This window comes from Tamandua tetradactyla, chromosome 15, assembly GCF_023851605.1.
Source record: "Tamandua tetradactyla isolate mTamTet1 chromosome 15, mTamTet1.pri, whole genome shotgun sequence".
NCBI classification, from domain to species: Eukaryota; Metazoa; Chordata; class Mammalia; order Pilosa; family Myrmecophagidae; genus Tamandua; species Tamandua tetradactyla.
Window position 1 is genome coordinate 39,263,288 of NC_135341.1, and position 13,680 is coordinate 39,276,967.

General features: G+C 38.8%; 1 protein-coding gene across 1 annotated transcript in view; it reads right to left on the reverse strand.

The window, feature by feature from the left end:
- PTPN23 (protein tyrosine phosphatase non-receptor type 23) overlaps positions 1-13,680 on the reverse strand; it is a 54,730-nt gene that overhangs the window by 21,095 nt on the left and 19,955 nt on the right. The window contains 1 exon segment of the mRNA XM_077129480.1: positions 8,059-8,133. Coding sequence (XP_076985595.1) covers positions 8,059-8,133 — 75 coding nt within the window.

The window sequence follows — 13,680 nt, forward strand, 5'->3', positions numbered from 1 at the left end:
AACACATAGAGTGGCAGAATGGATTAAAAAACAGGACCTATCTATATGCTGTCTACAGGAAACACATCTTAGACCCAAGGATAAACATAGGTTGAAAGTGAAAGGTTGGGAAAAGATATTTCATGCAAATAACAACCAGAAAAGAGCAGGAGTAGCTATACTAATATCCAACTAATTAGACTTCAAATGTAAAACACTTAAAAGAGACAAAGAAGGATACTATGTATTAATAAAAGGAACAATTCAGCAAGAAGACATAACAATCATAAATGTTTACACACCGAGCCAGAATGCTCCAAAATACATGAGGCAAACACCGAAAAGAGAAATACACACATCTAGCATCATAGTTGGAGACTTCAATTAACCACTCTCATCAATGGACAGAACATCTAGACAGAGGATCAATAAAGAAACAGAGGATTTGAATAATACAATAAATGAGCTAGACTTAACAGACATTTATAGAACATTACACCCCACAACAGCAGGATACACTTTTTTCTCAAGTGCTCATGGATCATTTTCAAGGATAGACCATATGCTGGGTCACAAAGCAATTCTCAATAAATTTTAAAAGATTGAAATCATACAAAACACTTTCTCAGATCATAAAGGAATGAAGCTGGAAATCAAGAAGGCAGAGTGCCAGAAAATTCACAAATATGTGGAGGCTCAACAACACACTCTTTTTCTTTCTTTTTTTTTTTTCCAGAGGCCTTTTAATTATTAACTAAAGAAAAAAAAGAAATTAACCCAACATTTAGAAATCATTCCATTCTACATATGCAATCAGTAATTCTTAATATCATCACATAGATGCATGATCATCATTTCTTAGGCTCAACAACACACTCTTAAACAACCAGTGGGTCAAGGAAGAAATTACAAAAGAAATCAGTAAATATCTCAAGGCAAATGAAAATGAAAACACAACATATCAAAACTTATGGGACGCAGCAAAGGCAGTACTAAGAGGGAAATTTATTGCCCTAAATGCCTATATCAATAAAGAAGAAAGGGCAAACATCATGGAATTAACCGTCCACTTGGAAGAACTGGAGAAAGAACAGCAAACTAATCCCAAAGCAAGCAAAAGGAAAGAAATAATGAAGATTAGAGCAGAAATAAATGAAATTGAGAACATGAAAACAATTGAGAAAATCAACAAAACCAGAAGCTGGTTTCATGAGAAAATCAATAAAATTGATGGACCCTTAGCAAGACTGACAAAAAGAAGAAGAGAGAGAATGCAAATAAATAAGATCAGAAATGGAAGAGGAGACATAACCACTGACCACATAGAAATAAAGGAAGTAATGACAGAATACTATTAACAACGTTATGCTAATAAATACAACAATGTAGATGAAATGGACAACTTTCTAGAAAGGCAGGAACAACCAACTTTGACTTGAGAAGAAATAGATGACCTCAACAAACCAATCACAAGTAAAGAAACTGAATCAGTCATTAAGAAGCTCCCCAAAAAGAAAAGTCCAGGACCACATTGCTTCACATGTGAATTCTACCAAACATTCAAGAAAGAATTAGTAACAATCCTGCTCAAACTCTTCAAAAAAATTGAAGAGGAGGTAAAGCTACCTAACTCATTCTACGAGCCAACATCACCCTCATACCAAAGCAGACAAAGCTATTAAAAAAAAAGAAAACTACACACCAATTTCTCTAATGAATATAGATGCAAAAATCCTCAACAAAATTCTAACAAATCAATCCAGCAACGCATTAAAAAGAATTATACATCATGACCAAGTAGGAGTCATCTCAGGTATGCAAGGATGGTTCAACATAAGAAAACCAATTAATGTAATACACCATATCAACAAATCAAAGCAGAAAAAACACATGGTCGAATGATAGAGGAAGGAGGGCTGGGGCCATAAATGAAATCAGAAAGAAAGATAGATGTTAAAGATTGAGATGGTATAATCTAGGAATGCCTAGAGTATATAATAATAGTGAAATGTACAAGGTACAATTTTAAAAATGTTTTTGCATGAGGAAGAACAAAGGAATGGCATTATTGCAGGATACTGAAAATAGATGGTAATTAATATTTTAAAATGTCACCTTCTGTGCGACAAAAAATGTTTATTTGGTACAAAATTTATACTTTGACTAGTGCATTTCCTAATATAACTTATGTAGATAGTTTGATTGAATGCCATAAGTACTTGGACTCTCAGGTAGGACATGAGATTTTGCTGGTTTTCCCAGAGTGATGCCCCAATGAATCCCAGAGTGATTCGATCAGTGAGTGGAAAAGTATCTGCAAAGCCCCCTTCCGGGAGTGGTGAGAACAGGGAGAAATTCAACTTCCCCAAGCTGAATTCTTGATATTCTCACAAGCAGTGTGGACAACCAAAGCTAGAGGCTGAGCCCCCAGTCTTGGGGTTTGTTCACATGAAACTTAACGCCGCAAAGGATAGGTCAAGTCTACTTAAAATTTAGGCCTAACAGTCACCCCCAAGAGAGCCTCTTCTGTTGCTCAGATGTGGCCTCTCTCTCCAGTCAACACAACGAGCAGTCCCACCACCCTCCCCCTCTCTACGTGGGACATGACTCCCAGGGGTGTGAACCTTCCTGGCAACATGGGACAGAGATCTTGGAATGAGTGGAGACTCAGCATCAAGGGATTGAGAAAAACCCTAGAATGAGCTGAGACTTAGCATCAAGGGATTGAGAAAACCTTCTCTACCAAAAGGGGAAAGAGGGAAATGAGACAAAGTGTCAATGGCTGAGAGATTCCAAACAGAGTCGAGAGGTTATCCTGGAGGTTATTCTTAGGCATCAAGCAGATATCATCTTGTTATTCAAGATGTAATGGAGAGGCTGGAAGGAACTGCCTGAAAATGTAGAACTGTGTTCCAGTAGCCATGTTTCTTGAGGATGACTGAATAATGATACAGCTGTCACAATGTGACTGTGTGATTGTGAAAACCTTGTGTCTGATGCTCCTTTTATCTACCTTGTCAACAAAGGAGTAGAACATATGGAATAAAAATAAATAATAGGGAGAACAAATGCTAAAATAAATTTAGTTTGAAATGCTAGTGATCAATGAAAGCGAGGGGTAAGGGGTATGGTAGGTATAATCTTTTTTTTTTCTTTCCTGTGTTCATTTCATTTCTTTTTCTATTGTCTTTTTATTTCTTTTTCTGAATTAATGCAAATGTTCTAAGAAATGATGAATATGCAACTAAGTGATGGTATTGTGAATTACTGATTATGTATGTTGTTTTATTTTGCTTCTTTATTTTTTAATTAATAAATTTTTTTTTTAAATCAGAAAAAAACAACAACACATGATCATCTTGATTGATGCAGAAAAGGCATTTGACAAAATTCAACATCCTTTCCTGTTGAAAACACTCCAAAGGATAGGAATAAAAGAGAACTTCCTCAAAATGATAAGGGGAATATATGAAGAACTCACAGCTAACATCATCCTCAATGGGGAAAAACTGAAAACATTCCCCCTAAGATCAGGAACAAGATAAGGATGTCCACTATCACCACTGTTATTCAACATTGTGTTGGAAGTTCTAGCCAGAGCAGTTAGACTAGAAGAAGAAATACATGGCATCAAAATTGGAAAGGAAGATGTAAAACTCTTACTGTTTGCACATGATATGATACTATATGTCGAAAACCCCAAAAAATCCACAGCAGAACTATTAGAGCTAACACACGAGTACAGCAAAGTGGCAGGTTACAAGATCAACACTCAAAAATCTGTACTGTTTTTATACACTAGTAATTAACAATCTGAGGGGGAAATCAAGAAAAGAATTCCATTTACAATTGCAACCAAAAGAATAAAATATTTAGAAATAAATTTAACTAAAGAGACAAAAGACCTATACAAAGAAAATTACAAGAAATTGTTAAAAGAAATCACAGAAGACCTAAATAGATATAAGGGCATACCGTGTTCACAGATTGGAAGACTAAATATAGTTAAGATGTCAATTCTACCTAAATTGATTCACAGATTCAATGCAATACCAATTAAAATCCCAAAAAACTGGGAGGGGTAAGGGGTATGGTATGTATAAATTTTTTTTTCTGTTTTTGTTAAAAAAAAAACAAACCCAAAAACTTACTTTTCAGAAATAGAAAAACCAATAATCAAATTTATCTGGAAAGGCAGGGTGCCCCGAATAGCTAGAAGTATCTGAGAAAAAAAAATGAAGTTGGAAGTCTCATGCTACCTGACTTTAAGGCATATTATGAAGCTACAGTGATCAAAACAACATGGTACTGGCATAAAGACAGATATATTGACCAATGGAATTGAGTAGAGTGTTCAGATATAGACCCTCTCATCTATGGACAATTGATCTTTTTTTTTTTTTTAAAGGAAGGAAAGACAGAGAGAAGGAAGGAAGGATGGAAGGAAGGAAGGGAGGAAGAAAGGGAAACATCTTTAAACATTTTCTTGTTTTATTATATTTTGTTTGTTTGTTTGTTTTTTACATGGGCTGGGGCCGGGAATCGAACCGAGGTCCTCCGGCATGGCAGGCAAGCACTTTGCCCGCTGAGCCACCGCGGCCCGCCCGACAATTGATCTTTGATAAGGCAGTCAAGCCAACTCACCTGGAACAGAACAGTCTCTTCAATAAATGGTGCCTAAAGAACTGGATATCCATATGCAAAAGAATGAAAGAGGACCCATTATCTCACACCTTATACAAAAGTTAACTCAAAATGGATCAAAGACCTAAACATTAGATCTAAGACCATAAAACTGTTAGAGAAAATGTAGGGAAATATCTTATAAATCTTATACTTGGAGGCACTTTTCTAGACCTTACACCCAAAGCAAGAGCACCAAACAAAGGAATAAATAGGAACTCCTCAAACTTAAGCACTTTTGTGCATCAAAGAACTTCATCAAGAAAGTAGAAAGACAGCCTACACAATGGGGGACAATGTTTGGAAACGACATATCAAGTAAAGGTCTAGTATCCAGAATTTATAAAGAGATTGTTTAACTGAACAACAAAAAGACAGCCAACCCAATTACAAAATGGGCAAAAGACTTGAACAGACACTTCTCAGAAGAGAAAATAAAAATGGCCAAAAGGCACATGAAGAGATGCTCCACTTCCCTGGCTATTAGAGAAATGCAAATCAAAACCACAATGAGATATCATCTCACACCCACCAGAATGGCCATTATCAATAAAAGAGAAAATGACAAGTGCTGGAGAGGATGCTGGAGAAAAGAGGCACACTTATCCACTGTTGGCGGGAATGTCAAATGGTACAACCTCTGTGGAAGACAGTGTGGCAGTTCCTCAGGAAGCTGAGTATAGATCTGCCATATGATCTGGCAATACCATTGCCTAGTATCTACTCAGAGGACCTGAGGGCAAGAACACAAACGGACATTTGCACACCAATGTTTATAGCAGCATTATTTACAACTGCCAAGACATGGAAACAGCCAAAATGTCCATCAACAGACGAGTGGCTAAACAAACTGTGGTATATGCATGCGATGGAATATTATGCAGCTGTAAGACAGAACAAAGTTATGAAGTATGTAACAACATGGATGGACCTTAAGGACATTATGCTGAGTGAGATTAGCCAGAAACAAAAGGACAAATACTGTGTGATCTCACTGATATGAACTGACATTAGTGAATAAACTTCGAGAATTTTGTTGGTAACAGAGACCATCAGGAGACAGAAACAAGGTGAGATATTAGGTAACTGGTGATGAAGGGATACAGATTGTGCAACAGGACTGATTGTAAAAACTCAGAAATGGACAGCACAATACTACCTAACTGTAATACAATTCTGTTAAAACACTGAATGAAGCTGAATGTGAGAATGATAGAGGGAGGAGGGCTGGGGGCACAAATAAAACCAGAAAGAAAGACAGACGATAAAGACTGAGATGGTATAATCTAGGCATGCCTAGAGTGTATAATGATAGTGACTAAATGTACAAATTTTAAAAATGTTTTTTCATGAGAAAGAACAAAGGAATGTCATTACTGCCAGGTGTTGAAAATAGATGGTAATTAATATTTTTAAATTTCAACTTATGTGTGAGACTAAAGCAAAAAATGTTTATTTGGTACAAAATTTATATTTTGACTAGTGCATTTCCTAATATAACTTATTTAGACAGCTTTATTGGGCACCATGGGTACATGGAACCTTGGGTAGGACATGAGATTTTGTTGGTTTGTCCAGAGTGATGCCCTGATGAATCCCAGAGTGATTCGATCAGTGAATAAAAAAGTATTTGCAAAGTCCTCCTTGGGGAATGGTGAGAATGGTGGAAAATTCAACTTCCCTAAGTTGAATTCTTGATATTCTCACAAGCAGTGTGGACAATCAAAGCCATAGGCTGAGCCCCCAGTCTTGGGGTTTGTTCACATGAAACTTAACCCCACTCTTAAAATAAGGCCTAAGAGTCACCCCCAAGAGAAACTCTTTTGTTGCTCAGATGTGGCCTCTCTCTCCAGCCAACACAACAAGCAAACTCACCACCCTCCCCCTGTCTACGTGGGACATTATTCCCAGGGGTATGGACCTTCCTAGAAACGTGGGACAGAAATCCTAGAATGAGCTGAGACTCAGCATCAAGGGATTGAGAAAACCTTCTCTACCAAAAGGGGAAAGAGGGAAATGAGACAAAGTGTCCATGGCTGAGAGATTCCAAACAGAGTCGAGAGGTTATCCTGGAGGTTATTCTTATGCATTAAGTAGATATCACCTTGTTATTCAAGATGTAATGGAGAGACTGGAAGGAACTGCCTGAAAATGTAGAACTGTGTTCCAGTAGCCATGTTTCTTGAAGATGATTGTATAATGATATAGCATTCACAATGTGACTGTGTGATTGTGAAAACCTTGTGTCTGATGCTCCTTTTATCTACCTTGTCAACAAGACGAGTAGAACATATGGAATAAAAATAAATAATGGGGGACCAAATGTTACAATAAATTTAGTTTGAAATGCTAGTGATCAATAAAAGGGAGGGGTATGTATAATTTGTTTTTTTCTTTTTTTCTGTTTTCGTTTTCTTTTTCTGAATTAATGCAAATGTTCCAAGAAATTATCATGATGATGAATATGAAACTATGTGATGATATTGTGAATTACTGATTATATATGTAGAACGGAATGATCAAAATAGGAAAAAAAAACACAAACAAAAAAATGAACTGAGAAAGTGAACTAAAACAACTGCATCATATATAACAAAGGAATTTCATTAATATCATTAGCCTATAACTCAGTAAGAAAAAAATTCAACACCCTAGTAGAAAAATGGACCAAAGACATTAACAGATAGCTCATAAAAGAAGACATATAACAAAGCATTAACAATTGCGCAACCCTACTATTAACCAAAAATAACTGAAATTAAATATTTTTTCACCTATCAGATGGCTAGAGTTGACAAAGAGGAGCAGTAGCATGTGTAAGCCCTGCTGGGGGATATAAACTAGAAGAAGCATGTCTCTGTTCACCCAGCAATTCCTATAGAAACGATCCTATAACTGTCCAAATATGCACATACATGTGTTTATGAAAGCATTTATTTTACAATGGCAAAAAAAAAACTGAAATAACCTAATGCCCTACAAGATTAATCAAATTAAAGAATGATCATATTAAGAACAATATTGTTATATGTTCAGTTACACAGACGTTCATAATTTTTATGTGCAAAAAGCAGGCCACAAAGCAATACAGTAGGATATGATTCTATTTTGGTTTTCTACCTTTATAATAGCACACAAAAATTGTGAAAGGGTTTTTGGCTGTATCTTGCCGGGCTTTAGCCTGAAGATTGATTTTACTTTTTTGGGTTGTTTTTTTTTTTTTTTTTTTTTTTTTGGCTTTTTTTTTAGTATTTTTTCAATATTTTCTACCATTAATTTCATTGTTTGCAGAGAAAAAAATACTAAATTAAAATAAGAACACAGTTCTAAGTGGTTTCTCTACCTCTCTATCAAACCAATCCTGTTTATAACACAATAAAAATACTATCTTCTCACCTGTCTGAGCAACTCCAGCTTCTTCAGTTCCTCATTGTAGGCTTCTGGGTTCTCTCCATAATTCTTCAGCACAAACTAGAGAGAAAGAGAGAGAAGACTGTCAGCAGTGAGTCCTCTGAGTCCTTGGTGAGCATCTATTAGGACTAAGGATTGAGTCCAGGTCGATAACCCAAGCCTGGACCACCTTGGAACTCTGCTTCAGTAACTGGGAAGGAATAAGATGCCAAACAACAGAGCCTCCTTCTTTGAGCAAAATGGAAAAAATACTGAATGACCTAGTAAATACCTGGGCTACTCCTCATAATGCTTCAGCCCTAAGGCCAGAGAACTCAGCTGCCTGAAATAGAATCCTAACAAGGATCCTAAATAGGGTCACAAACTCAAGCCTCCCTCAATTAGTCAGCCCTGCTGTATTCTGGAGTCATAACCAAAGCCCTAATCCCACAGAAAATGCAGGCAAGAGGCAGTAAACAAGAGTGGGAGTACAAAGCCTTCCTCATTGACCACTTCAAGAGCTGACTGTCTTGGACAGTGCACACACTCTGCAGCCTAGAGCACAGACCGTTAATTCAACTAAGGATCAACACACCAGGAGCTGGAATGAACTAACCCTGTTGCAGACTCCTACTGCCTTGTATTTTGGTTAACAATTGGGAGGGGGGACGAATTCAATTCTTTCTACAAACCCTAAGGACACTGATGCCCAACTTGCAAGGTTTCTTAAGGCCCTAACCAAGGTTGTTGAGGTGAAGGAGGATGACAAAGGCTGAGAAAAGGAGGCCTGCAATGTTCGGTGTCACATTTATACCACGACCCAACTTTCCTAGGGTCCATTTTCAGGACCCCTGACAAGTGGCTACAGAATCAGCAATGTGGGAATCAGGAAGGCTGATTCAGCCTTCAGATCAGACAACATCTATATGCTCTGGTGAGGAAGGTGAAAGAGGGTGAAGGAAGGGTATTGCTAGACTATTTATAGCATCACTCAGCTACCTTCCCAAATCTCTGACCCTGACCCCTCTTCTTCCATTGGAAAGTCCCCTATATCCATGAGCTCACTCTTCAACCTCCTGGACAATCCACCCTTCAAATCCATCCCTTACCCTGTGGCCAGAATTGTCTTTTTAACACACACACACACACACACACACACACACACACACATTCATACACTGAACTGGGGAGAAAATACAACATAATACACTTACAGTGGAGTTGTGAGATTATGGAAAATGAAGAGAAAAGTTTCCCTAAAGAGAAAAATTGCAATCTAAAAATAATGTGCTATCAGTGTCTCCACGACCAAATCTAACCTCACAAATAGTCATGAAACTTAAATTCATGGTCCTTCACAATCCACTCCCACAGCCTTCAAGTTTTGTCCTTTGGTACCTCTCAGGGACACCTAATCCATGTACTTTGTAATGGCTGTTCTTGGATTTCAATTCTCATCCACAAATTGTTCACTCTTCTCTGCTAATACTCAGCTGAAATGTCACTTCCTTGAATGCTGGACGTTGCTCTCCTTATTCTGAACATGACCCCATTAGATCGTGAGTCTCATGGATCATGCCAGTGACCTCACCATCTCAAAAATAAGTGCATCAAGGAATGGTAGGGGCCTTTTATGTGTTGTATAAACAACAAATCTCTTCTGTCTTTAGAAGAAATGAAGAGCACCGAGAAACAAAGTAATACTGGAAGGAGATATAGGAAAATTCAGGTGACGGAGCATTTTACAGGAAAACTAACCCAGTCTCTTAAAAAACTCAATGTATTTAAAAAAAAAAAAAAAGAGGAGAGGATTAGTCTATATTAAAGGAAATTAAAGACACAACTAAAAACAGAACTAAAAACATGGGCACCCTGATTAGAAAAAAAAATCCTGAATTTGGGGGAAAAAAAACAGTGGTAAAAATGTTTTGGGGATAATAAGTGAAATTTAAATATAAATATATGGAATTAGTATAGATTTCCTTAGATGTGATAATACTGTGGTTGTGTAGGGGAATGTCCTTACTCTTAGGAAACACATGCTGAAAAGAGTCTGGGAGAAGTATCATGAGGTCTGAAACTCACTTTCAAAAGGTTCTTGAGGGTGTGTGTGTGTGTGTGTGTGTATTTATATATAAAACATATAAATGGGGATAAAACAAATATTGGTAAAATGTAAGTAAATGTCAAATCTAGGGAGTATTTAGATGATTATTGCATTATTCTTTCAACTTTTGTATATGATTGAAATTTCAAAAGCAAATGTTTTAGGACTTGCTGAGGGCTAAATGGTAACCTGAAGACACTTTTCCCTAGGTCAGTGTTTCTTAGACCTCCATAGGTCCTTCAACTATGCACAAACACAAAAATTTGCCCATAATATTTAGGAGGCTCATGGACACTTTGAAGCCCATTTATGGGACTCCAAATTAATCCCTACTCAGACAACAGATCCAACCCTCTCCCCCTTTGCACACACAGACACAAACACAAATAAAAAAACCTGGCCTAGACCATGGTGTAAAACTTAACTATCTAAATAGGGAGATGTTCTTCTAGTTTTCCCACCTTAGCCTAGAGAAAAGGGTTGTAAAAGTGGAGCATGGGATAGATGCCATCCTCCCCTAGTCTAACCCAGCCTAAGATTCAAGGCCTGTCTCTCACATTCCTTCTGAATGGCACCTCAGCCTGAGTGAACACACGTGAGGAGGATTCAAGTCACATCTCTGGAGGGCACTAGAACTATATACTAGGACACTGAATCAAAACTTGCTAAGCATTCCCTACACACAAGTATTTATTACTTCCTGAGTAAAGGAAATAATCTAGTTTAAACCCTAAATGAAATGTTTATAGGTCCTTAGTATATGAGATCAAAGAGAAGAATGAACAGGATAACCCAGGTCATCTATGCCTGGAGCCATTCTGCTGGGAAACACAAGTGGACAAACAGGCTCAAGCAGACCCACTAAGTGGACTCCAAATCTGTGATAAGAGATAAGGCAGGTCACTATCAGAGGTAATTAACAATGTCCCATATCTTACTGATGAGTACCCAGAGGCCTTTTAGGCCACTGGTCCTCTCATTTCCTTTCGTGTGTGTGTGTGTGTGTGTGTGTGTGTGTGTGTGTGTGTGTGTGTGTGTGTGTGTGTGTGTGTGTGTGTGTGTGTGTATGCATACATGTGTATGAGAAAGACAAAGAGAGAGAGAGAAATAAGTTCTTCACAAGAATCAGTTGTCCTCTGGGAAATACGGATGGCAAAAGAGTCCACAAACACAAAAAACCAGGCTCTATCTAGATGTGAGTAAGATGCACAGTGGTACAGGTCAACTGAGTGATAGAGGTGGTAAGACCTGCACGAATTCAGAGGAGGGTGGTACCATTGTCAGGGCAGCTGAAGGGGGCCTGAGGAGATAGAGTTCAACCTAGGTGATAAACAAGAGGAAAAGCATCCCAGGAAGCACATAAGCAGGGGCAATGACCAGATGTGGAAGGTTCAGGGCTGACAGTTCCATAAGGAAGGACTGAGGGAGTAAGGTTAAATAAAGACAGGCTGAAGGGAGCTGGTGGGGAAATGAGGATTTACAGGGATCAGCCCAACCAGACAGGGGAAGGAGAGAGGCTGAGAGGCCACCTGATGGGCTCAACTGCCATCCTAGGCAGGCCAGCTACCACAGTATATCTGCCTTTGAGGACCATGAGAAAATAAGCTCTGTGAAGGCAGGGATTTTTATCACCACTATATTCCCAGGGCTGGCACACAGGCACTATTTGTTGTTCAAGGAATAAATCAGGAATAGATGCAACATCTCTATTCATCTTGAGTTCCAGCCAGCTGATTGAAGGCACACGTTTGGAATGGAAAGAGGAAAGAACTTCAAACACTAAGACAGGGGGCAAAATCACTCAATGATTAAGAATGTAAGAATAATCCTCTTTTCATTTTCCAGTGAGTCAGCACTCTGGGCTCTAAAGCACAAAGGTGCAGGGCCAGCAGCACACTAAAAAATTAGATGGATCCAGGTATCCTAATCCAAAACCTGGCACTGCTGTTCAAAACCAGTTTGCCTTTCTCCTGGTTCTTATTTCACATTGTTCCACAAGGGAAGGCATGTATACTGGGAATAAAAAACAATACTGACCAAGAGAAAAAATTCTGTCAAAACCCCAGCCCTCCTGAAGAAAGAAACCTTTTCACTGTCTGAAACATCTTACTTATCCTTCAAAACCCACCTTGTTGGCAAGGTGGGTTTTGCACAACATAAACTTATACTCTTATTGATTTCACCATTCTAATTTTAAAATTTCCTCTTCTAGACTATAAATTCCTTGAAAAAGAAAAAATGGGTTGTCTCTTGGCTTCCAAGAAGATGGCGGAAACACTGAGCTCACCCTGCTCCACAGAAAGAGAGAAGGGACATAAAAATGACTGGGACTGCAGTTTCATGGTGCAAGTGACCAGAGCGGGTGTTCTACATTATATAGGGAGGTCCTGGGATGGTAAAGTGGAGAAATTAAGACAGAGAGAATGGGATGAGTGAGATTGGGTGTGACCCAACAAGAGGCAAACGGCAGCATGCAGTGAAGTTTGGATCCAAAGGAGCAGACCATCCCTCCATTCCAGCCTATACCCATAGCTAGCATGGAAGATCTTCCCATGCAGAACCACAGCCGGAGCTCCCAGAAGTGCATCCAGTTACCCACCATGACTGGCTGCCCCACTGGGCGCCACAAACAGCTGCTCTGCCACATACTAGGATCAGCCACCAGGCATTTCGGGCTGGCTACGGGCAGCAGCAGCTGAGATACCCAGCTCCATAGCCCAAGGTCATTCCAAGTGTGAGTCTGGGAGCCACCAGACCCATCGGGCCCATAACTGGAGTCTCTACTGAGGTATACATTGCTAACCTCCCCAGCTACAGGACTGGCAGCTCTCAGCATGCATGAAGAGCAGCAGCCCTGGCCCTGGCTGGACACATCTCCAACTTACTCAGATGGCCACCACAGTAGGGGAGAGGCAGGCTTGAGGGGAAGGAGTGGCTCAAGAGCACCATCTGTTGAGAAGTTCCAAGTAGAACTGCATCCCCTCCATGAGCTCTGAGCTTTATTTGGTGGGAATTACTGACAAACCAAGTGTAAAAGGGGACACTCGGTGCAAACCTAAGCAAATATAAACCTCAGATAAGTGAAGGGAGCCAACTTGGAAATAACCTTAGCAAGATAATCAAATGTTCAGAACACAACAGAAAATCACAAAGCATGTGAATCAGGTACATATGGCCCAGCCAAACAACCAAATTAAAACACCAGAGGGGGCACAGAATTTGGAACAACTAAATCAAGGATGTTCATAAGTACACAAAGGATATCAAGAAGATACTGGAAGAGCATGAAGAAGAATTTGAAAGAATAAATAGAAAAAAAGCAAATTTCACACAGATGAAAGACACTGTAGACCAAATTTAAAATATACTAGAAACACGAAGCAGCAAAATTGAAGAGGCAGAAGAAAGAATAAGTGAACGAAAAGACAGGACAACTGAACTCAAGTGCACAAAAGAATAAATGGCAAGAAGGACAGAAACAATGGAATGGGATTTCAGGGAAATAACTGACAACACAAAGA